Genomic DNA, 23,791 nt, shown 5'->3' on the forward strand with positions numbered 1-23,791 from the left:
AAAACACTCTAGCATGCCCTCTAGGGATACATGAAAGCCCCAAAAGATGACCCCATCTCCCACAGATGGTTTTCATGGAGGGGATTATTGCTGGATCACTTGGAGGGCTAATGTTGTCCACCCCTGCTTCATACCCATTTAAGTACTAAAAATTCAGAAGGGGGATGGAGGGGAAGAGTGGCAGAAGAGAATAAGCAGTTTGTGAAAAACATCACAAAAGCCCTAAATTCTAGGAGGTTCTTAGGCCACTGTTCTGCACAAGATAGCTGGACAACCACAAAAGGTGATTAAAGAATGCTGGGAGTGGAGAGGAAAAAACCCATTGGGAAGCCTCCTAGTGTTTCCATTATGACCCAATGAATTTCAGAGAAAAGTGGAAATCTTTAATTGGGGAATTTATGGAGCTCTTTGCCCGTTCTTCTTCCCCTATTTGCCCAGCAGAAGACATCCTATTCTGGCTAGGAAAGCCTTTTAAGATTTATGTGTCTCCCTTTTATAAAACTAACAGCTCTTTTCTCTGTGCTGGAATCAGTTGTTGAGCAGCTCTTTCTGCCCACAACACTAGAAACACAGATGCTGTAACAAAGCAATTTAAGGTCTTCGCTTCAATGTCTGTAAAAACAAAAAACACCTCCAAGTCTTCTGCAAACTGGTAATGAAGTCAGACCACAAGCTCTTCCAGTCCATCTCATTCTGGAGAGGAATTTAGAAGAAATCAAGGCAGAGTACCCTATAAATTCTCATCCAGATGGACTGCTATTTTGTTCTAATGCTGTGCAAAATTATCATCTCTGGATAACAGACCAAAGCATGCCCAATTGGCTCCAGAAATCCTAAGCAACCTAAACAAAACATACCAGATGGAGACTTCCACCATGTTTAATTAGCTTTCCAATTTACACAAAACGAGAAGTGCCTGAATTATCTGTAAAATGGAGAGGCTAGACCTGCCGTCTCTTTCCAGACAGATTTTCAGCCATAACTTTTAAGATATAATTACAAGTTGGGGCAAGAGGAGGAGACATGGCTCCACTCTACCATTTGTAGCTTCACTCTATAATTTGATAACATGTTTACTCATAAGAAAACCCCAGAATCTTCAAAATGGCTTACTACCTGGTTAGCCCACACAGCACTGCAATCTGTGACAGGGCTTATAATTTCTAATCCCCCAAAGACAATGTCACTCCTGTTGTTCTTCAAGAGTAACATCTTACTTATTCCTCATGAATACTGAGTAGTGTAAACTTCAAGGTTACTTACTCCCCCCACCCACAAAAAAGAAATGCTCCTGAAACACAAATAAAAGCTACTCCCTATGTAAAATAAAAATAAAAATCTAACAGTGATATTATTATAAAAATGTTTTAAAAGTAATGACGTTAGTCCTTGTTACAAAATAAAACAAATATTTCTGATGTAAGAATTTTTCATTTTGTTAGACACTAAGAACAGTCAATGTCTTAAGTGTTAGGTGCTTAAAATTTAACAACACAGGAAACCATAGAAGAAAAGCATGGAGACATATCTCTTCTATGCAGATCAGGAAAGTATGCATTACCCATCATTTGTGTGCTTTATTCTTACAACAGCTCTGTAAGATAAGTGGGGGGAAAGAAGAGGCAAAAGCCACTTCTACGCATGGCACTGAGGTTTCCCCAACCCTGGTTTCCTTCCAAACAACAGCAGGAGTTGAGTGCCTACGTCTAGAATCCTTTCTTCTCCTCCCTGCCCTGCTGCATCACTTCTGTAAGAAACTTGGGCACAGATTTTTATTCTAACTAGTTCTGTAAAACAGCTTTCAATTGAACTTAGGGCTTAGGTTTGAGAACCTTCAAGTCATTCCCTTGGACCAGTGGTTCTCAAAAGGGAGGTATGCATACCTTTGGTCAGCGACAGAACTAGTCTTGGTGGACCGTGGGGTTTTCATGACAATTACTAAGAATTTACTCTCTCACAATGCCCTTGTCCTCCCATAAGTGTGACAAGGCATCTCCTACTGACTCTGTCTGCAATGGATTACCCAACCCTTTTGCCATGTTAGTGGTAACTCTGGGCAATTGATATTTCTCCTAGCCTCCTGTCTCCAGCCAACCAGCAATGGTCCCTGTCCCTCCTCTGTGCCCCATTGTTAGAACACATTCTGAATTATAAACAGCACCTGTAAATATACACACAATCCTCTTCTAAATACTGGGTTTTTCATTTCTCTCCTAGGTTCTTAGACAGGGGAAACGATGGGACACAAGACACATTTTGTATCCTAGACACTCCAACATGCCTGTTATGAGAATGCAAACACTAAAGGCTGTTATTGGCTGAAAAGCATCCTTGCCCCCAAGATCTCTTGTTCTCTCCTCTCTCATCCTTTGTTCCTCTTCTCTATAGTGAAACAGCCTAATGCTTTTCCTAACTATCTAATCCGCTGACCTTGTCACGGATGTGCCAAAGGGAGCCTTAGCTTGCAAGCAGAGCTCCTCAATGAGTTCTCTTGAGACAGGATTAACCCTCTGCCTGCTTGAGAAGAGGCTTCACACCTCCAGCAACGGCATGGAATCAAGACAGACAAGGCACATCACAGTGAGGTAATGTCTGGAAAACACAGAGCAGGAGCTCGGTGACAAATAGCAATGCCTGAAGACAGTGATTAGAAAAACAAGAATGAACAGCGGGTGGGGAGATACAGGCTCAAAGGCTGATGAAATTCAGATGAAGAACAAATGAGACATCCATTCTGAGCTAAAGAGGGAGAGAAGACAGATCGGATGGACTTTGTGGGATGAAGTGTTGTGCAAGTGTTTGGGGAGAAAGAAAATCCCCATTTAAGGGTTAAAAAAATCTCTTGAGTAGGACATCTTATGCATAGACATCCTAAGACATAAAATTGAGGGGGTGGGGCCTGGTGGATCTCTCTTAGTGGAAGAAAAGCGCTGAGGAATCAGAAATCCCTCCTGTCTCTGAGGAATACGAAACTGGCCCATGGTTGCTGCTCACTTTTGTTGCTTCCAGAACATCTTAAAAGTTCCCTCTCTGCTTCAGTCAATACTTGCTGTGGAGCTTTGATCTGGACACTAAATGAGTTTTGCAGGGGGATAGACAGTACAACTATCTTCCTCCTGCAGGAAGCTCTAGGATGAAGTCTTAGTCACCTGTATTACAAGGGCTACTGAGAGACTGGAGAAAGGGACAATTGGAGTGAGGATAAGAAAAAGTTTAAAACAGAGGGGATTAAGAAATGGGAGCTAAGGGGATACTGGTGTGTGTGTGAGGAAGAAATCATAGGAGATAAGAGGGAAGGGTTTTCCTTTTATAGTTCACCCCCAACACACACCAGAGCATATACAAGAACATCATTTTTAAAGGTCCCAACTGTATTAGTACTAATTATATTGCTACTGTGAATGAGTGTTTATTCTTAGTGCTTGCAAAATCTTTCCTGTACAAAATCCCAGTCTTACACACTTGTCCCCAAGAGGAAAAGGCAAGGCAAGAGGATAAAAATGGTGTGCTTGTACAGAGTGGCACTAATGAAAACAAATTAGACTAGGGAAAAACTGCAAACTTTCAGAACGGAAAGAGCCAAAAAAAAAAAAAAATTAAAAGGTGCTGGGAGGGGATGTCTCCTGTAGTTCCATACTGCGAACAATACCTGATGGAAAATAGGGCAGACAGTTATCAATAATGTCAAACTGTTAAACTGTATCATTTTTCAAAATATGTGAGTATTTAATCTAATGCAGCTCCAACATGCACCCTGCACAATTTCCTCTCCATCTTTCAGAAGAAGAATTGGTACCTAACATCTCTGCTCACTCTCTCATGCCACACTTATAGAAAAAACAGACAGACCACTCTCATGGTGAAGAACCAAACTGAAGGGTAAAATTCAGTTCCTGCTCCCAGCTTGCAAAACACTGTTTCTCCACTGAGTGGTACAAACATTCCTACATGAGTGCAGGGCACTGGGTGGGGAAAGCTAATAATCCAGGAAACCTCCTCCTTGTCTCCTCTGGCTTTCAACAAGCATTGATAAGTCTGGAGAAAAGCATCTCTGACAGCTACTTTTCACTCACGGCTCAAAATTGTTTTCTGGGGCCTCCCATCAAGCGGTGTAAACTACCAACATTTTAGGCATGTGGCTTTCATTCTGTCAACTACAACAACATGCAGACTTTGCTTCTCTGCCTTCCTGGATGTGTCAAGAAACATGATGACATGCAGCCTATGTTTTGTTTTGTTTTTGTTTTTTTAAAAAAGGAATGTACATTCTGTCTGACAAACCTTACAGATTTCTCTACCCTGGTCAGGTACAGATAACAGCTTAAGGATGAACGGCACTATTTACCTAGTCAGCATCCTACCATTGAATACAGGTGTGTTTCAGGAGGACAAAAATCATACTTGCTCTTCCCAGAAACCTTTCTAAAATGGGAGCACAAATGGATGTGCTCTTTGGGAAATGATGATGATTGCTGAGGATAGGATACAAATGCACTAAGGCCCCTGCATATTTCCTGCACTGAACTGAATGTCTGCAATATCTGCCACAGAGATGTGGCTCAGACATAACAAAGGAGGCAACATGGTCTAACAGCTTCCAGAGCAGTCTAACTGTATGAAGTTATGTACCTGCTGCCGGGAGGTCCAGCTTTGCTCGCTTCAGCTCTGCCATGGAACTCTGGAGCTGGTCTATTACGAAGTCATCTTCAAAGAAGAAATCTTTGGCAAGTGTCTCCTGAAGAAATTCTACAAGTTCTTCCATTTGCAATTTCATCAGATGTTCTAGGACAGCAAAAGAGAATACAATTTGTGGAAGACTAGGAAAACAAGTAAAAATGTGTGTGTGCACACACGCATACCTTCAAGGCATCTGTCAACTTATGACAACCCCATCCATTTCATAGGTATTCCTTAGGCAAGGAATACTCAAAAGTGGTTTTGCCAGTTCCCTTCTCTGAAATACAGCCTACAGTACCTTGAAATCATAGCTATCAATTTTTTTTTCTAAAGATGCCAAAGATATTCTTTACAAATATACAGACGTTAATTCAGATCTATTTATTAGTTACATTTATATCCCACTTTTTTTCCCAGGAAGTGCAAAGCAGCATACATAATTCTCTCCTTCACCACTTTACCTATACAAGATACCTGGTGAGCAAGCCAGGTTGACAGCAAATGAATGCCCTAAGATCCACAGCATTTGTTTGGCACAGTGTTTAGACATGCTGTGCCAAAGAAATGCAGTAAAAACACTGCCACCACAGCAATAGCGGGGTTTTGCTGGCTCCAAAAGAAGTGGCTTTCTGCCGCTTCTTTTGGAGCCAGCAAATCACTGGATTGGGGCCATGACATGCAGTTGCTGCAGCCCCAATCAAGCAAAGGAGTGACGGCAAGCCGCTCCTTTGGGGCCATCTGTTTAGCCCCTAGATCTTCCCAGTCCAAGAATTTTGACTACTATAATCCTACTGTTCCTTCACCAGTTGTTCCAGTACAGAAGTATGTCTAGAATCCTGTGTCACTCAGGGTGAAATGGTTTGCAGGTCGCAGTTTAACACCTGCCACGCCCATTCTATGACAAGGACTGAGAATGTGAACCATTCTGTTGACAACTCTAACTCCCACTGTCCCTCACCAATAACAATGCTGGTTAGGGATGATGGGAGCAGCACTTCAACAGCTGGAGGGCTATGCAACCCCCCCCCCCTTTTCCAGTTCAAGCAGATCCTGCTTTGTGTCACTGCTGAGCTATTCTCCTTATCCCCAGAGAGTCCTATTTGAATTTGAATAGCTTCATTAATTCTGTTGGTTCAATGTGAGGACAGCCACCAAATTAATCCACTGAAATCTAACTACTGTATATACTCTACTGCAACTCAGCCTCATGTATAAATTGAGGGCAGGTTTTAGAGCCAAAATTATGAATTTTTATATGACTTGTGGATACATCAAGGGTAAAACCTAGGGGCATGTAACAAAGGATGTAAAGGCTGAAGCAAAGGAAATCAATGCCTAAGAACTTACAAAATTCCAGCAGGCATAACTGTTTGTACTCACAGTAAAGGTTGGATGGATGAGAGAGTAGAAGGGGTTCAATCCTTCCAGGATAGATTATATTCTTGCCTTTCACCAGGAGATAGTTCCATTTTTTTATTAAGAGTTAAAGTACAGTACTTACATTGACCCATGGATAAGTCGACTCAGATTTTTGGGGTCTTTTTTGACTAAAATTTTCTTATACACAAGTATACAGTATGTCTATTGTAGCTTCTTCTTATACATAAGAATCTTCATAATACTTAACTTACTGTACCTTTCTAGAGACAAATATCCACAACACTTTCCCCCTAAGCTAAACAAGAACAAATAGAGGAAAAAGCACCAATATTTTCTGAAGAAAATCCAAAGACTATCCAACATTTTAAAAAGAAACACTGTTTCCATTTGGCAGCTGATCACTTCATACAACAATTTAAAAGACCAAGGTGGAGCTTTTACTTCTGTGCAGCTTCAGGATGGTGTAAGACATTGCAGTGAGAACACGTTCTCCTTCAAGTATGTAGATATCCCAGATCCTGAGGGTTAACCTAAAGGGAGTCTGCAAAAAGAGAACCATTTCATTGTGTAAGAAGAAAACAAACTACTCAGGTTTTGCCCCAAAATATTGAATTTGGATGAGAGGAACTCAGGGGAATCAAACTGAGAACACTCACACGGTCAAGGAAGCACTGGAAAAACCACTTCATTGTGTAAAAGCTTGTGTGGATCTCCTGGGAGTCCTGCCAAAATGAAACAGTTTATGAACCTTAAGGCAGAATGAATAAAGCCTCATGCCATCTGGCATCCAAGAAATAATTAACTCAACACTAAAGGGCAATGTAAATTTACACTGATCTCATAGGAACTGTACCTTCCTCACTCCAGACAAACATGCCCTGCTTAGGGAACAGCCTTAGCTGATTACCTACAATGGAAACTAGGTATGAAAAGTGCATCATACACAAAATTAGAGATGGGCAAAGTGTGGCCCATGGGTGACAAGCAGTTCTCTGTAAGAAAGGGTTTAGTAAGTAGTGCTGTGACTAAGGAACTTTTCGGCAACCCCACAATGGACACTTGCATCCTAACGGGGCTCTCCTGAGCTATTCTAGCCTGCTCTAAGAAATTGAAGAACAGACAAAATTGCCCACTTACATAAATATACCCAATGTCACTGAAATCCATGAAACAAACAGTGTATTTGTATAGCAGCCTGGCTTAGGCTGCATCAGCACTGCAGAAATAATGCAGTTTGACACCACTTTAATGGCCATGGCTCAATGCTATGGAATTCTGGGAATTGCAGTTTGTTGTGGCACCAATACTCTCTAACAGAGATGGATAAGTGTCAACAAAACTACAAGTCCCAGAATTTCATTGTATTGAGCCATGACAGTTATCGTGGTGTCAAACTGGATTATTTCTGCAGTGTGGATGCAGCTAGGGTGACTTGGAAGTATCTCATTCATAGGTTCGCTATAAGCTGAAGTTGACTTGACAGCAGTTAACAACAACAAAACCTTCTTAATAACTGTGATCTCTAGTCTGCAGCCTATGGCTACTGTTGATCCAATTTCTAACAAGTTTATATCTAGAGAGTTCAGGCCAAAGCCCTTGAAACAGAAACTGTATTTCCAAATAGAAAAACACTTTATGTTTTACAATCTCCCAGTTACAACTAGCAAAATGCCAGGTTGAAATCTTGCATGAAACTGGGAGTACGTTCAGTCCTAGTAAAAATCAATAATACTGTTGTGTGAATGTGCACAAGAATGCCCAGTGAGCATGTTATAGTGAGCCTCCTGCTAAGAGCTGCTCAGCTCCAGAGCTGTCCGTATATTGCTCTGGGCAGACACAAGACTCCAGTGTTTGAACCACAGAGACTAAAAGAAGGCCAGTACTCTGAAGATCCAAGGAATCTAAACAAAAGCATGTCAATCCCTGTGTTGGGGAGGGAGGGGGATCAAATTTGTTGCATGTGAAACACTAATCTATTTCCTAGTCTCAGTTAAGAGATGAGAAATGCTGCATTATGGATATTGGAACATATCTGGAAAGAACCAGATTGAAGAAGCCTGGTAAAGAAAAACTCCACAGGATCTCTATACACTAATATGAGCACATTAGTTAAGCATTAAATTCCACACTGGATCTTCTGCCCATGAATAATACTCTTCGTCAACTTCACATGTGATAACATTTACTTACAAAATGCTGTTTAAGTTTAGACAAAAATTTCTTCATTATTTTTTCATGGTGCTCTTGAAACCTCAACAGCTTGGGAAAACCAGGAATAAAAAAGCCTAGAGCATAGGAGAATTAAAAAAAAAAACAAACAAAGAAAGAAAGAAAAGAAATACTGTTAGGATCCCACAAAATATGTTTGGAACATTTGAAACTTGCTAGCTTTCAAATGAATAAAATCTCCAAATAGTTAAACAAATTAAGAACTCTACTGTGAAATGAATGCAGCACTATCTAGTCTCATGAAAGCTGGTAGGACACACACGTAGGGCTTCAGACTTTTACACAACGGCTATTCAGTTGCAGTGTTAAATCATGGCTTGGCATTTTCATGAGAAAGCATGAAATGCAAACTCATTCACTCTCTCCTGCTCTCTCACACAGAGATCAGAAAATTCCAGGATATCATAATGTGTGGTTCCATCACAATCTGCAAGGCTGATCATTTGTAAGTGCAGGTTTCTAATCTCTTACAAGGAAGGGGAAGAGAGAGCAAATACTTCTGGGACCATTCTTTTAATGTTCAATGGAGGTGGGTAATTTCAGATCAAGGAGCAATTTTGCAGCCCCTCTCAGATCCCACTGCAAGTTGGCCTTCCACTTCAGCAGCATGGCAACAACCAAAAATGTTTTTTCTCCATATCCAGTTTTTAAAATCATTAGTTTCACATTGGAGGAAAAATACACTTCCCAGAGGGTTCCATGGGTTTCTAAAACAATAAGGCTGCCTTGTTCTAAGGCAAAATGCATGTTCGGTATTTTGCCATATTGAGAGGCCTCGGAGCAAGAAAAAAAAATCTGGAGAGAGGCCATTGGTGTTGTCCATACCTATACTCAATCATGTTTTTGTTCTTGTGTGCCTTCAAGTCATTTGCAATTTATATCAACCCCAAGGTAGATGTATCATGGGGTTTTCTTGGCATGGTTTGTTCAGAGGGGCTTGTTTTTGCCCTCCTCTGAGGCCAAGAGAGTGATTTGTCAAAGGCTACTCAGTGGGTTTCCAGGACCAAGTGAGGATTCAAACCCTGGTTTTCCAGAGTTCTAGTTCAACACTCAAACCATTACACCACCTGGCTCTCACTGCTCAATCACAACTTGATGTTATATATGAACAACCACAAGAGGCAAAAGAGATATTAAACAGCAGTTGTGTCCCAATCATATGAACAAAGATGAAGGCAGGACTCCCCCCCACACACATTCAACATACATGGCTCAAGAGTCAACATCTCGTGGCAGCTAATGTTACTGACACTGAACACTAAAATGTATTCTAGCTGCTGGAAGTTACCAACTAAATCTTTAATGATCTTTAGGTATTTATAAACATATCCATAAGAATAAATGCAAACACTGCATGTTCCATGTAGACAATGGACTGACAATGCTCAGAAATATGTTAGGACAAGAATATGCTATACATTTTTGATTTAGCTTGGAAATCAACCTTTTAATCCTGGTGTTCAATTTCAAGTATGGATTCAAATCAAAGCTAATTTACACAATCACGTGGCTTGTAGTAGCCCCTTGAAGTTGCTGTAATAGTCGTCTTCCTAACCAGAAGTCATGTGCTGAGCTCAACTCTTTTCACACCATTACAATGTCCCTCTAAGAAGTTGAGATTAATTATCCTGTATGTTGCAGGATTTAAATGCAATATTCTATGTCCACCAATCTGAGATATTATGAAGCCAATCCTGCCCTCAAAGAGATCTGTACAAAAGTAATAGCTGGGTTAGTATTAAATGGCACCTGTATAACAAGTTCTGAAGTGGCATACCATGCATAGCATGCTTGGGTCCTGACAGCAGTTTCACCAGGGCCCAGAAGGCATCTTCTTCGTTCATATACATAAGGAGCAAAGCTGTGATCTGGCTCATTCCCTGACAATAACCAACCTCCTGAGGGGAAAAATAGTTAGGCAAAGAAGAAAAAGTTTATGAGCTTGCAAGAAAAACAAAAAGAAGAACCTTGCACAAGTACAATGGCAGCAGTGAGCTTTGTGGCATGAACAGAAACTGTTAAAGACAATACAAAGATGACCTAAAGAATTACATCGTTGTGAATCTCCTCTCTAGCTACAGAAGAGAAAAGAAAGGAAAACAGCATTTGGTACAAGTACTGCTGCTGCAGGAAGAGCTATTAAGCTTTAAGCCTTTGCCTTCGAAGTTTGATAAGCTTTTATATACCTGTTGGTCTAATGGGGTTAGGAAACTGTGGGAGGCTAGAGTGCCACATTAGGTCTCTAGGTGATCTTTGGGGACATACCCTCACCCCCACAAAAAAAAAAAAACCAAAACTTCCCCCCCAATCATTTCTGGTTTACCTCTGGATTATTATTTTTTTTAAAAGGCCTTTCCTGGGCCTAAAATGGGGTGGGTGGGTGAGTGGTGAAAAAGCTCACCATGCTCCCTAGAGGGCATTTTGTTAAGCATCACAAAAATATTTTTGACCTGCTGGGCCTTTGTTGCCACAAAAAATGGCCCTGGGGGATAGCATGCAGGCAGTGGACTGCACTTTGCCCACCGCTGATCTAAGTGGTGCATGTTTCTTAACTAAACTTTCCATTGGCAACTACCCATTCAACTTGTTCAATCTATTTAAAAATTTATACAGCCCTCAAATGAGGGGCATTCATTTTAAGAAGGGATACCCAGGACCCCTAATGTGAACAGACAACTACTTAACTCAGTGAGATTTATCTTTTTGAGTAGGAATATATAGGGCTGCACTACTGCGTCAGTAAAAGAGCTAGACGCCAACCCATGAAAACATATGTTATAATAAATTCAATTTGTCTTTATGATGCCATAGGGCATTTTGTCCATTTTGATGCAACACATGTACAGCAATGAAGAGCAAAGGAACTAGACACAATTTCTCCACCACAGTTATCATTAATAACTTTCTGTTCCAGTATCTCATCTCTTTTCCCATACTACCCCTTTCTCTATATTTCTTTGCAAATCCTGGTTAATAAGTTGTTGTTCTTTACTGATACTGTCACACTTTTCTCCCAGTGAGTTTCCAATCTTCAGTTTTAGACAAAAAAATCCAAAAATATATGTTTTGGCATCATCGTGTCATGAATGAGCAACACATTCTTTAGATTTGCTAGATGAAATGGGAAATACCCCAGCTGTAGTCAAAGACAGAATTAAGCCTCTTTAAGCCCACTGATTCCATTTTTGCCCTTTAGAACTTCTGCTTCCCTATATACAGCCACAACAAATGAATGTATATATCCATACATGTACACACAAATGGCTTACCGTATTATACACAGAATATGCAGCTAAAACATGGAATAGAGATTGCTGCCTGAAGGGGAGAGAGAAAGTAAAGTAAACCTGCTAAGAATACATATTAAAATTCATCAGAATACCACCACAAACACAGTCAATCTCAATGGATTCTGGGCACTAGTATTTAGATGGGAGATCACCAGGAAATACCAGGTATCTTCAGACAGGGCAAGGAAAACCTCTACACCTGAAAGCCTGGACAACCACTGCCAGTCAGAGTTGATAATACTGAATGGACAAATGGTCTGACTCAGTATAGGGAGGGAATACTAAATTCCTCAAGTGACTGGTGACTATACCAATATTTGATACATATTTGATGTCTGCATAACCTGGCAAAATAACAAATAGACTGTATACTTTTAACAATGAGAAATGAAGCACTCTAAAGGCAAGGGAATCAGCCACCCTGCCTTCATTGTGTTAAACTAATTTCAATTTAGTTTTAAGCCTAATTTTAAAAATAAGTTCACAGTAGACATGAGAAGAACAAGCCAAATCTACTGCAATAGTCTAAAAAAGAGTTTCCTTATACTAACATGCATGTCATGTAGTATTTATGTTTACAAGGCTAAAGGCTCTGTAGTCAGGCCAGTTTGGTTTCCTCTGCAGCATAACATGACATGCGGATTGCTTTTAGAACATAGTGCTTAATGTGAAATAAACTGGAGTAGATAAGCCTAATGAGGCATTTTATTACACAGCCTTTGCTTCCCTTCCCATGAAAGGCTAGTCCTGAGTTTGTGTTTTACATAATGAGAAACATGATGAAAACACACTTTATGGGCATGAGGCTTATGCACTGGCCCAGTGAGTCTAGACTCTAGAGGGGTTCTACTGTGCATGAAGAAATAGATTTTAGAGATTTTAGACATGAGTTGCACAAGGAAGAAGTCTATGTACTGTAATTACTGTTACAAGTTGAACCTACAGCAAACGTTGCAGCTTGGAATGCAGCTATTCAGGTTGCTGGTCACTCCACTCCATTCCTTCTTCCTTCCCTACACACACTAACCATTTATTTCCACAACAATAACACAATTTAATAATTCATGTCCTTATGTGTGTGATATATTAATTTAAAAAGACATTTAAAATCATGGTTAATGTTTTCTTTTGGATAAGGGTGGGAAACTTGGCACTCAAGATGTTGGACTCCCAACTTCCATCAGCCCTAGCCAGTTTATGGCCAATGGTAAGAAATGATGGAAAATGATTTTCAACAAAATTTGGAGGGCCTTATGGGAAATGGAAGAAGGTTTAGCAAATATATTTGCTGTGTTTTAAATGTCACCATTTAAAAGCTCTGACATATTTTGCCAGATTATGCTCTGCTTATATTTCTTCTATATGGAAATCAAATGCAAAACCTGAACTTTCATGATTTCATTAGAAATTTCTGAGAGTCAAAGTGGTATCCATGTGAAGATCTGCTGCAGTAGGGACACAACATTGGAGGAAATGGAATCTCAATTGTTCTCCCTTACTGTTTTAGAAGTCAGCAAGGGTGCTGAAGGGAGTTTAGGAAGACAGAATTCTGCCACACTTTAAGTCTTTTGATATTCTGAGGATATAAAGTTATGAAATACTACAAACCGAACAATAAGGATAGATTTTTGTTTTACTTACTTAACTCCATATCTGTCTCTGAACATGATATGATCTCGATACGTCCGATTCACATCAAGATCAATCTGTCTGATGTCTGGAGAGCTCCCTCTTGCTTGAGTTTTTAAGGTCTAGGAAGGCAAAAGAATGTGTAAACAAGTGTAGCTTCCCATCATAACCTCACTGTTTATTATAAATTCTTAAACCACTGTGATCTGCAAATGATAGAGATACTCTAAGCCTCGGGTGAGCCACTTGCAAGGTCAGGATGGCGGTGTTTTTTTCACTGCCTCAGCCTTACCTTCCATGTTATTCATGCTGAGTTTTATGGATGACTGCAAAATGTACAAGTTCTCTAACTTGTGTAACTGAAAGAGCTTTTGCATGCAACACAATGGCAAATCCGTTGCCTTTTAGCATTCCACATATACCCACAATTTATCCAAAAGTACATTTCAGCTTTCATAATGCTTCATATTAGATTTCCAATGTTATTATGCTGTACATCAAGAATTCTATAAAGTCTTTGGCTGGAAGCATCAATTTACCTACCTCTCTGAACAATTTAAAGGGAGGGGGGAGTCTAAGCCTCATTTCAGAATAAAGACAATTGGCTTTTGTATGCCCTGGTAGGGTCGTTGGGTGGTTGGGTGGACCTGCTTGTCCACCTGCCTGACTGTCTTTCATCCTTCTGTTTTCCAGCACACATCACTAAATGGCATCCATAATCTTTGAAGACAAATCCACTTCTCTCCAAATCATTTTATTTTGTTTTGTTTTTCTGGCTGGCTCATAGTTTTGGTTAAGAGTGTTTGAGAGTCTTTTTTTAAAAAAGAAACTCCTGATACACAGATTACTGCTGGCTTATTTAAAGTCCATTATGTTCACAGATTTTGGCAATTCAACCTGCAGATGGGGAATGCCAATTTAAAAAAAAAAACTCCCAGTAATAGAATCTACAGCTAAAAGAAACATCCTTGCTACATACCATGTTAGTTTGCTCTTTACAGAGAGCATTTTCGGTGCTTGTGTGTGTGTGTGATTGCGTGTACACATATGGCTTCACATCACCTGTTGACTCATGGGGACCCTATGAATTTCATAGGGTTTCCTTAGGCAAGGAATACTCAAAGGTGGTTTTGCCAGTTCTTTCCTCTGAAATATAGCCTACAGCACCTGATGTTCATTGGCAGTCTCCCAACCAAGTACTAACCAGGGCTGACCCTGCTTAGCTTTCAAGACTAAACATGTTAAACAACACAAGGGGACCCTGCAACCTATCTTAATATAGATCTATTACCATTCCTAGAAGGTTCTGGGACAGAAAAAATCCGGAAAAGGGTGGACTGGGGAATCTGATGGGCCAGGGACCACAAAATAGCCTTACGGGCCACATGCCCATCACATTTTCCCCTTGATATAAACAATACTAAGTTAGACTGGCTGGATCTGTACAAGGCTGTTCCTATGTTCTGAAGCACTGGAAGGCAAATGTGTGTGTTAATTTTAAAGTAGCCATTGAGAGTTCTTATTTTGACTGGAGCTGAAGCTCTGGAAGAAGCAAGATTTAATCCCTCTGCTCTCCCAGTGTGACACTGTTAGACCTAACTGGGGGGAAGCTATGTTTGTTTCGTGCTTATTCCTGTTCCTCCCCTTTGTAGGACCAAAATAAAAATAAAAATCAGTGGAAGCCAGGGGAGAACAATTTCAATAAAGAAACCTTATTTCTCCACCGTGGAGAAAGAGATGGCAAACTACAACCTTCAGGAACGCTATAATCACATCTATAGTCACTAATTGGTTGAGTTTCCTAGACAACCCCTCATGTATAAGTGTCTACTGGAAAGATCGTAAATCAGCAGCATTTGAAAAGCCATTTCTTGAGTTCTGAACTTCATCTAATGATGATTATAGCAACATGAGAAGTTTTCATAAGACTGTGACGCAATCAAGACTGCCTGTTGGTTCTTGTTGTCTGTGTGAACTGTTTGTTGCTTGCAAACTCATATATTTACTTATACTCATATATTTACCTTTAACAGGTAACCTGAGAGATGTCTCATGAAGTCCTAACCAGAACATAAACTGGTGCCAATACTATGGAAATTTATTTGCTGACTTCTGCAATTAATGCTTTCATTAATAGCTGACTGCTTATGGTGCAGTCAGCTATTAATGAGATTTCAGGAGTCTATAAGAGTTTCCCCCTTTCACATGGAATTAAACACTTTTCCCCTTTCATGTGGAATGGGACAAGGGAGAAAATCTAAGGACCTAAAATGGTGAGACCATGGTGGAGTCAACCAACCTCAGATCTTGGAAGAATTATTTTTTTGGACTACAGCTTGAAGAATCCGCCTGCCAAAGATTCTGGAAGGCATAGTCAAAAAAGGAAAATAAATAAATAAGTAAATAAAATACCTCAAAGTCAGTGATATTTTAAAATGTTAAGATGTCGGAGCACAATTTACTTCCAGACATTACTTCCAGATTTGGAAACTCACATTATAGTAGTCTTTCATTTCTTCTTTCATCTTAGGGACATCAAGCAACAAAGACCAGACTTCACCTCTCAGCTGTAATGGAATCCCTTTATAAATTCTCCTATGAAACTATGTAAAAAGGAAGAAAGGAAGGAAGGAAGGAACAACAACATTAGGACAGGCAAAAGTCAACCAGATGAGGTGCAATTTTACCACTGCTTTTGCTTCTGTAAACGAAGAAAGCAATACCCTAGATAAATCAACAGCATTATTCAACTGGCGAGTCACAATATGTGTTAACAGCTTCCAAGATATTTTTGGCCCATTAGTGAAATTACTCAATAGGTATGTCATGCACTAAAAAATGTAGTAAAATGAGGGAAGAACAACATGAGAACTGGTAACAAGGGAGGATATGTTTTAAAGAAGCATGACAGTCTACAAAAAGGGAGAAGACTGGACATACCAGGTGGACCAGGAGTGGTTTTGTAACCAGTCCCCAGTTAGGCACTCCAAGTCATTTCTGACTGTGTGCCTTCAAGTCATTTCTGACCTATGGTGACCCAAAGGCCATGGGGTTTTCTTGGCAAGATTTGCTCAGAGGAGGTTTGCCACTGCCTTCCCCTAAAGCTGAGAGAGTGTGACTTGCTCAGGGTCACCCAGTGGGTAGGCAAACATTATGTGAGGCTAGAACTGCCAGTAAGCTGTTTGTTTTTTTTATTTCTAAGACAGAAAGATTAACCCTGTCCTTCCTTCATTTTTACTGTCAGGAGTCCTGGAGGGTGCTAGATATGTAATATATTCTGACTTTAATGCATCTCAGGTAGGAGAGTATGCATCACTCTAGGACGGGGTGGGCAACTGACAGGTCTTGGGGAGTCACACTGCCCCCGATAAAACCCTTGAGGGTAGCAGCCCACATTTTTGCCCTAACCCACCTCTCATATTTTTGGGGTCAAACCAAAACTGGTTTGCTCCAAAAGGCAAATGTTGCCCCATAGGCCCCTAAGGGGATGCTACTGGCTATTCTGCTCTGTGTTGAGGTCCTATGTGCCCCTGCACCACAGTTTCCAGGCCCATGCAGGCTTTAGTTCCAAACAGCAAGTAACTAGTGACTACATCACTGTCGTAGAAGGCATCAACTCAATCTATAGATAGGTTGCACTATGAACTAACTCCACTGCTCAGCATACAATTCCTTCCCACAGTTGAAACTATGACAATTCCTCTCCTCCATGAAAAATGATCTCATTGTTGAGCTTGTGCCCAAAATTTGTTTACTCCATTTGGAATGTATGAGAAACAATGCTGTCTGCACAGTTTGTGATATCAGCTAACATAACTGTTTTCAACCTTTGGTCCTCCAGATGCTTAGGACGTCAACTCCCAGAATTCCTGACCACTGTACACACTGGCTGGGACTTCTGGGAGTTCCAGTACAAAACATTCAAAAGACCAAAGGTTGAGAACTACTAAGCTAACAGAAGCATGCAAACACAAATACGCGTAATGTATGCTGTTCTATGCCAATTTCCAACTCTACCTACTCCTCCTGCCAGCTTCCCAGTCTCATAAGCTTCCTTTTCTACTCATGAGGGGAAATACTCATCTCTTTTCCTATATGGGTAGAAAATAGCTCAAGGGGAAGGTCTATGACATAAATGGGACTCCTTTTCTCATGCTCTCCTACAGTCTATTACAACTTCCAGAATCCTACTCCATTTTGTTTCGTAGCCCTTCAGAGCAGGTTTTTAGGCTGCATGAGGGCTGCAAGGGAAGAGGATTACTCCATTGTGATTCAACTGAGAGAGCTGCTTCTGTCATCAGAAGCAGACTTTTGAATCCTTGACCTTTGAATAAAAGGCTGGATGGAAACAAAAGGATTAAGCTCTCCCACACTCTCTGCTCCCAACTAGCAGCACTGTGTGGCTACTTCTTTTTTAAAGCACCAGGCGAAAAAAATCTCCTGTGTAGCATCTGATCCTGAACTGAATGCTAATGCAGAACAATGGGTGTGTATTTTAGATGAGCTCTTATCACAAAACAAATTATGATTTTTCAAAAGATGTTGTTAAACAAATCAATAAATGATCATATGCTTAATATCCTGGCTCTGGATTATTATTTACCAATGAAGCGAATTCATTAAGAATTTCACAGTGATAAACTTTCAGCTGCCATTTCAAATACTGCATGGAAAATACAAGTGGAAGATTTTGCAAGCTTGCTCTGCGGTTGAATTCCATTATGTGGCGTGACTGTGTTTCCTTTTAATCTTGCAACGAAAATTAAATCCTTCAGAGCCATGCTATCTTTTGCATCCATGAACACGAGAATGAAAAAAAGTATTTTGATACTTAAAATACAGAATTATAGTAGGTAGTAAGTGATTATGACTTATCTTTGCCTACTTAAACTGTAGCACCTGGAACATTTCTACATTTAATGTGCAACAGGAATAGTAATTAGTGTGTTCAAGTACAGCGCCAGTTTGGGAGCTTAGCTGGACCAACATGATCTTGTTCTTACAATAGCTTGGTGCCCCCTTCCACCAAATTCTTAACCATAGCTTGAAAAAATTAACATTTGAGCACCTCCAGTTTTCCCTATCTAACACAGCCAACTCTGGGAGCTGCAGACCAGAATCCTGTTAGTGACATGTCTTATGTACGTCTTATGTATGTCTCTTTTTGGATGGAGCACAAGGTGATATTTGGTAGCCCTCTGCACAAGGACTGAAACTCCCTTGTTCTCTGCAGCTGTAAGGCCTCAAGAGAGGTTGCCAATACTGCTCCAGCTATCAGGTGGGAAGGAAAAGAAGGAAGTTCAGATGATGGGGCTGTCAGGAGAAGGAACAGTAGGATGCACACTCCCATTTCCTCCCCTTCTGAGATCTCAATTGGTTTAATTGCCTGCTCCACTTCTTTTCCACCCCATAAGTAAGCAGTGCCACTAGCAGTAGGCCCTCCTAGGGCTTGAAAGTTGTGGAGAGGAACTTGGATGGGATAGCTCCTTGTGCCCCATCCAAAAAAAAATAAAAAATAAAATACATATGCAGAAGGTGGACATGGAACTGCCACAGTAAATAATTATGTTCTGCCTACCTGAGGTATGATTTTGACTCTAGGTCAAAAAAAGCTTTTTGCAGCTCCTTTTTGTACCCTGGAAAGGCCAGTTTGGGCCCCCATCTGACTAGGAAAGGGGAGGCATTGCGCTGCCCCTTCAGGGGGTCTGTTGAGCCCCTCAGTTCTCCCACTTTGGTCCAGGCAAGTATATGTACCAGAACATGGATGATCAGACAAATCTCTCTTGTTCGGTCTTCGATACAACCTTGCAAAATGGAAATACCATTTTACAGGTAATGATTGCAGAGATGAATGAGATAAGGAAACAGTATTTCCTGCTGTGTACATATGGGTGAAGAAGATTTAAGAGCAGATAAATAGCCCTTGTCTGATGGAATTGTAAATGATCAAGACAGACTGAGGAAATGGCAAGACACCATGAAAACAGCTGCAACGGCAGCTGCTCTGCACTCCAGGCAGGAGGATCTTGGGCCTTGTGGGAATATGCCAGCTGTGAGTGTTGTAAATCTAGAAAGTATAGGGTGAATGGATGCTCGTTCCTTAAAAAAGGAATTTGTGAAGTCGCAAAGGAACTAATTAGGCTAAACTAGTAGGGAGCAAAATCTGTAATGGTGAACAGTAATGATATGTGTGTGTGTGTGTGTGTGTGTATTTTAAAATAGTGGAAAATGAGAAAACAAAAATTCTATCCATTTATAAATCTAGCTGTTCTTTATGCCCGGTATGCTTGGCAAAAACACAGTGAGATATGATCCGCCCCGCACACTTAGAACATCTGGTAAGAATTTATTGGAAACACCATCTTCCAAATATGTTTCCTCATCTCAAAAGGCCTTTACAATGATGGCCCCAAGGTTGTGGAATAGTCTTCCTGACGAGCTGCGTCTCACGACCCCCTTGGAAACATTGAAAGAGACTTAAAACCGTGCTCTTTCACCAAGCTCCCCCCCCCCCCCCGAGGAGTGATAACCAATCTGCCTGTCTGACGACGATAGTCTGCCCTTGCCCCTGGATGTCTGATGGTTTGATAAGCTATTGATGTTATATTTATTCTTCATATTTTATATGATTGTTGTATGTATTCTGATTTTAGTAGCCTGTAACCCCACTTCGATCCATCGGGAGAGGCGGGGAGACACAAATAAATTTTTATTATTATTATTATTATTCCCAGTTTGACACACAAGAGCGAAATACTGAGACAGTGACAGTATTGACTGTATAGTATAGCCTTCCTCAACATTTTTATCCTGGAGGAGCCCATGAAATAATGTTCAGGTCTTGGGACCCCTGTATAAAAAATATTGTATCTACAGCTCAAAAAATGTTTATTTATTCTTCCATCATGCTCTATTATGGAACTGCTAGCAAGCTCTTGCAGAACCCAAAGGTTCCAGGAAACCTGGTTGAAAAATCCTGCCACAATAGGAGCAGGGATACAGTTATCTCAAGTCCAAAGTTTTCTACACAAAATCATACTTGTTTCTGACGCCTGCATAAAAATTGTTGTATCTACAGCTCAAAAAATGTTTATCTATTTTTCTTTTTGAGTGAGTCATGCCTTCTCATGCTGTTACCAAAGTACAACAGCCTCCGTTTTGTCATCTTAGCTTCCAAGGAGAGCACTGGTTTGATCTATTCTAGGACCCATTTGTTTGTCTTTTTGGCTGTCCACAGTATACTGACATGCTTGCCCGCACCACATGTCAAATGAGTTGATTTTCCTTTTATCTGTTTTGTTCACTGTCCAGCTCCCACATCCATACATGTTATTAGGGAATACAATGGATTGGACAATTCTAACTTTAGTGCTCCGTTGTATATCTTTGCTCTTTAAGATCTTGTCTAGTTCTTTCATGGCTGCCCTCCCCTTTCCTAGCCTTCTTGTTTCTTTACTGCAGTCTCGTTTCTGATCAATGTTTGATCCAAGGTACAGGAAATATTTGAACTATTTCGATTTCCTCATTGTCTAGGTTGAATTTATGTAGCAGTAAAATAACTTCTCTTGGGATCCAGGCTGTCTGTTTCCTGTGTGAAATCACAGGTCCCTTTCTGAGGCAGAGAACACTGAATTCCTCAAGAAGTCAGTGTCCTCAAGTAGTCAGTGTACAGTACTGCTAAATCAGGAAAAAAGCTCTTGTTTAGGATTCCCCTATTGTGGCTGGATTTGAACTGAGTACAGTCATCCCTCCTAACTCGCGGATCTGGAATCCGCAACCTTGAAAATTCGCAGAGGGGCAACATTCGCTATTTTCAATAGGGTGTGTGCCCCACCCACGCACACAGGCGCACACACATGTGCCCCATTCAAGCCTAATGAACTTGAATATGCAACAGCCTGCGTTTTCGTGGGGGGGGGGGGAGTCCAGAATGGATCCCCCACAAAAACGGAGGGCCAACTGTACTACAAAAGGCAGCTGTGTTGCTATTGCCTTCTGAATTTTAGAGGAGCTTTTATTGACTCTTTTATTGAAGTGACAATTTGACACCAATTATCTTCATAAATTCTGAAATAGATCCATCCACCTATGGTTGGCAGGCCGTCCCCTTCATCCTCCTCTCCCTTCAGATAGCTGCTCAATCATCAAGACAGTCAGAAAAAAGCAAGGCAGAAACACACTGCTGAAGATATTTGAATGTGAATACAGCAAATGACATTTTTATTCAAGGTATCTTGAATGCTATGACCATAACAGTGCAAGCAAACCTTTCCCTTCGCGGTGATTGATAGTTTGATATGCCCTAATTTCAATGCAGTGAAGAACATAATTAAAATGCAGGTCAAAAGAGACATCAAGTGGCATATGGAGAAACAGAAGTGGTAATATCTTAGGGAAGAAAAAAAATCAGGCGGAAATGAGTTACAGGTTGGAGATGGGGACTGAACTATGACTTCTCTCTCTCCACCATTTATGTATGCAGCTACTGAAATCTGCAGTGGTTTAAATTCTTAATCATTCTTGTCCTTTCAAAAATGTTATGGGGTTAAGGCAATGATGGCCTTGCCCCAGGGCTGCACAACAAGCAGTCTCTACCCCACATGTGCCACCCCTACACACACACACGAAGCTACTTTTGCAGCATCATCACTGCAAGGCGCCATGAAAACTGCTGCCAAAATTTGGCTCCAAGGTACTACAAGCAATTTATTTAGGTAAATAGGGGATTATCAGACCACTACTCAAATTTTATGACTCGTTTGCCCCAGATTGACACAATAGTTGGAGGAACTGGTCCCCCCAGATTCACTGATAGTGCTCATCCTCAGTACCCATTTTACAGAGGGGGTATCATAGAATCATAGAGTTGGAAGAGACCGCACAGGTCATCCAGTCCAACCCCCTGCCATGCAGGAAATCCAAATCAAAGCATCCCCGACAGATGGCCATCCAGCCTCCGTTTGAAGACCTCCAAGGAAGGAGACTCCACTACACTCCGAGGAAGGAGTGTGTTCCACTGTCAAACAGCCCTTACTGTCAGGAAGTTCTTCCTAATGTTGAAGTGGAATCTCTTTTCCTGTAGCTTGCATCCATTGTTCCGGGTCCTGTTCTCTGGAGCAGCAGAAAACAAGCTTGCTCCCTCCTCAATATGACATCCTTTCAAATATTTAAACAGGGCTATCACATCACCTCTTAACCTTCTCTTCTCCAGGCTAAACATCGCCAGCTCCCTGAGTCGTTCCTCATAGGGCAAGGTTTCCAGACCTTTCACCATTTTAGTTGCCCTCCTTTGGACACGCTCCAGTTTCTCAATGTCCTTGAGAACATTGAGGTAGCACACACTAGCCAAAGGTACAGAAATTATGCAACATATATATATACACACACACACACACTTTTCTTCAAAGGTAAAATATGTACAGTATGTGAAGGTTTGTAACTTTTTCTTTGATTCCTTAATGCTCTCTCTCTCTCTCTCTTTTTTTTTTTTTTACAAAATCAGCTTTACCAGCTTAAGTGCTTTAGCCAATACTTCTCTTCATAACCTTTTTAAAACAAGAGTGATCATAAAGGAAGAAAGAGGAAAGAAAAACAGTCAAACATTTTCTATAATAAAAACTTCCAAACAGAAAGGGTCACATCAGAAAATGGCAAAAAGTGCTTTGCTCCAGAGGCTCTTTTTCACATAACAAAAAGCTCACATGCCATTTAATGCAATGGCTGGTGTAGCAATGGGAGAGTGTTTAAAATGTAGTATTAAAATCATGTTCAACATAACAAGTGTACATTTTTGTACCTTACAGAACAGCTGACAAGTGTTTCCGCCCGGATTCCTAGTGATTGGGCAGCATATAAATTATTATTATTATTATTATGAGGAAAAGAGAAGGCAACAGGTAAAAGCAACAAGTACCCCAACAGTTAATAATAATAATAATAATAATAATAATGTTTATTTATATACCACTTTTCCAAATTAGATCAAAGCGGTGTACAACAAGGAAGTACAATACAAAGTTAAAATAAAACATAACAGGCCTCTCTCCCCCTCAAGATGGTGGTCGGAAGGAGGGCTTTTTCTTCTTTCAGGCAGGCAGTTGGAGCTAGCCTGCCTCTCTCCCCCCAAGATGGTGGCTGAAGGGAGGGCAACGTAGTTGAAACGTATATGTAAAATTATAGTGTTCAGCTCCTGTAGTGAAACTGATAGTGACGACTATCCAAAATAGGATGCAATTTTACTCCACTGATGTGTTTTGGTATCCACTGAGTAATAATTAGAATTCTAAATTTGGTTCATTATTTGACGAGGGAAGAGGTCACTTGCATTTTGTTATGAATCTGTACCTATCCCACTGATATACCACACTTTCCTTATGATCCTGCTTGGCCTTTAAGATCTTTGTGGGAGGCCCTTTTTTCAGTCCCACCACTTTTCCAGGCATGTTTAGGGAAAACACGGGAGAGGGCCTTCTTGGTGGTTGCTCCCCAGGCTTTGGGATGACCTTCCTAGGGAGGCTTGACTATTAATAATAATTTTCCAATTATGCTTATGGTTTGATATAATCTGTATATCACTATACTTTTTA

The 23,791-nt window shown here is 40.6% G+C and overlaps 1 protein-coding gene across 7 annotated transcripts in view; it reads right to left on the minus strand.

The window, feature by feature from the left end:
* The window catches only part of USP6NL (USP6 N-terminal like), a 171,036-nt gene that overhangs the window by 15,720 nt on the left and 131,525 nt on the right, over positions 1 to 23,791 (minus strand). For all 7 annotated transcript variants that reach the window (XM_089527556.1, XM_089527551.1, XM_089527554.1 and 4 more), the window contains 8 exons: positions 15,701 to 15,808; positions 13,218 to 13,327; positions 11,556 to 11,604; positions 10,064 to 10,184; positions 8,248 to 8,342; positions 6,714 to 6,779; positions 6,499 to 6,598; positions 4,630 to 4,782 (listed from right to left, as the gene is read on the minus strand). In XM_089527556.1, coding sequence (XP_089383682.1) covers positions 4,630 to 4,782; positions 6,499 to 6,598; positions 6,714 to 6,779; positions 8,248 to 8,342; positions 10,064 to 10,184; positions 11,556 to 11,604; positions 13,218 to 13,327; positions 15,701 to 15,808 — 802 coding nt within the window. The remainder of the gene's footprint in view (positions 1 to 4,629; positions 4,783 to 6,498; positions 6,599 to 6,713; positions 6,780 to 8,247; positions 8,343 to 10,063; positions 10,185 to 11,555; positions 11,605 to 13,217; positions 13,328 to 15,700; positions 15,809 to 23,791) is intronic.

The sequence above is a fragment of the Sceloporus occidentalis genome, unplaced genomic scaffold (assembly GCF_023333645.1).
Source record: "Sceloporus occidentalis isolate IW3139 unplaced genomic scaffold, rSceOcc1.0.p SCAF_5, whole genome shotgun sequence".
Taxonomy (NCBI): Eukaryota; Metazoa; Chordata; class Lepidosauria; order Squamata; family Phrynosomatidae; genus Sceloporus; species Sceloporus occidentalis.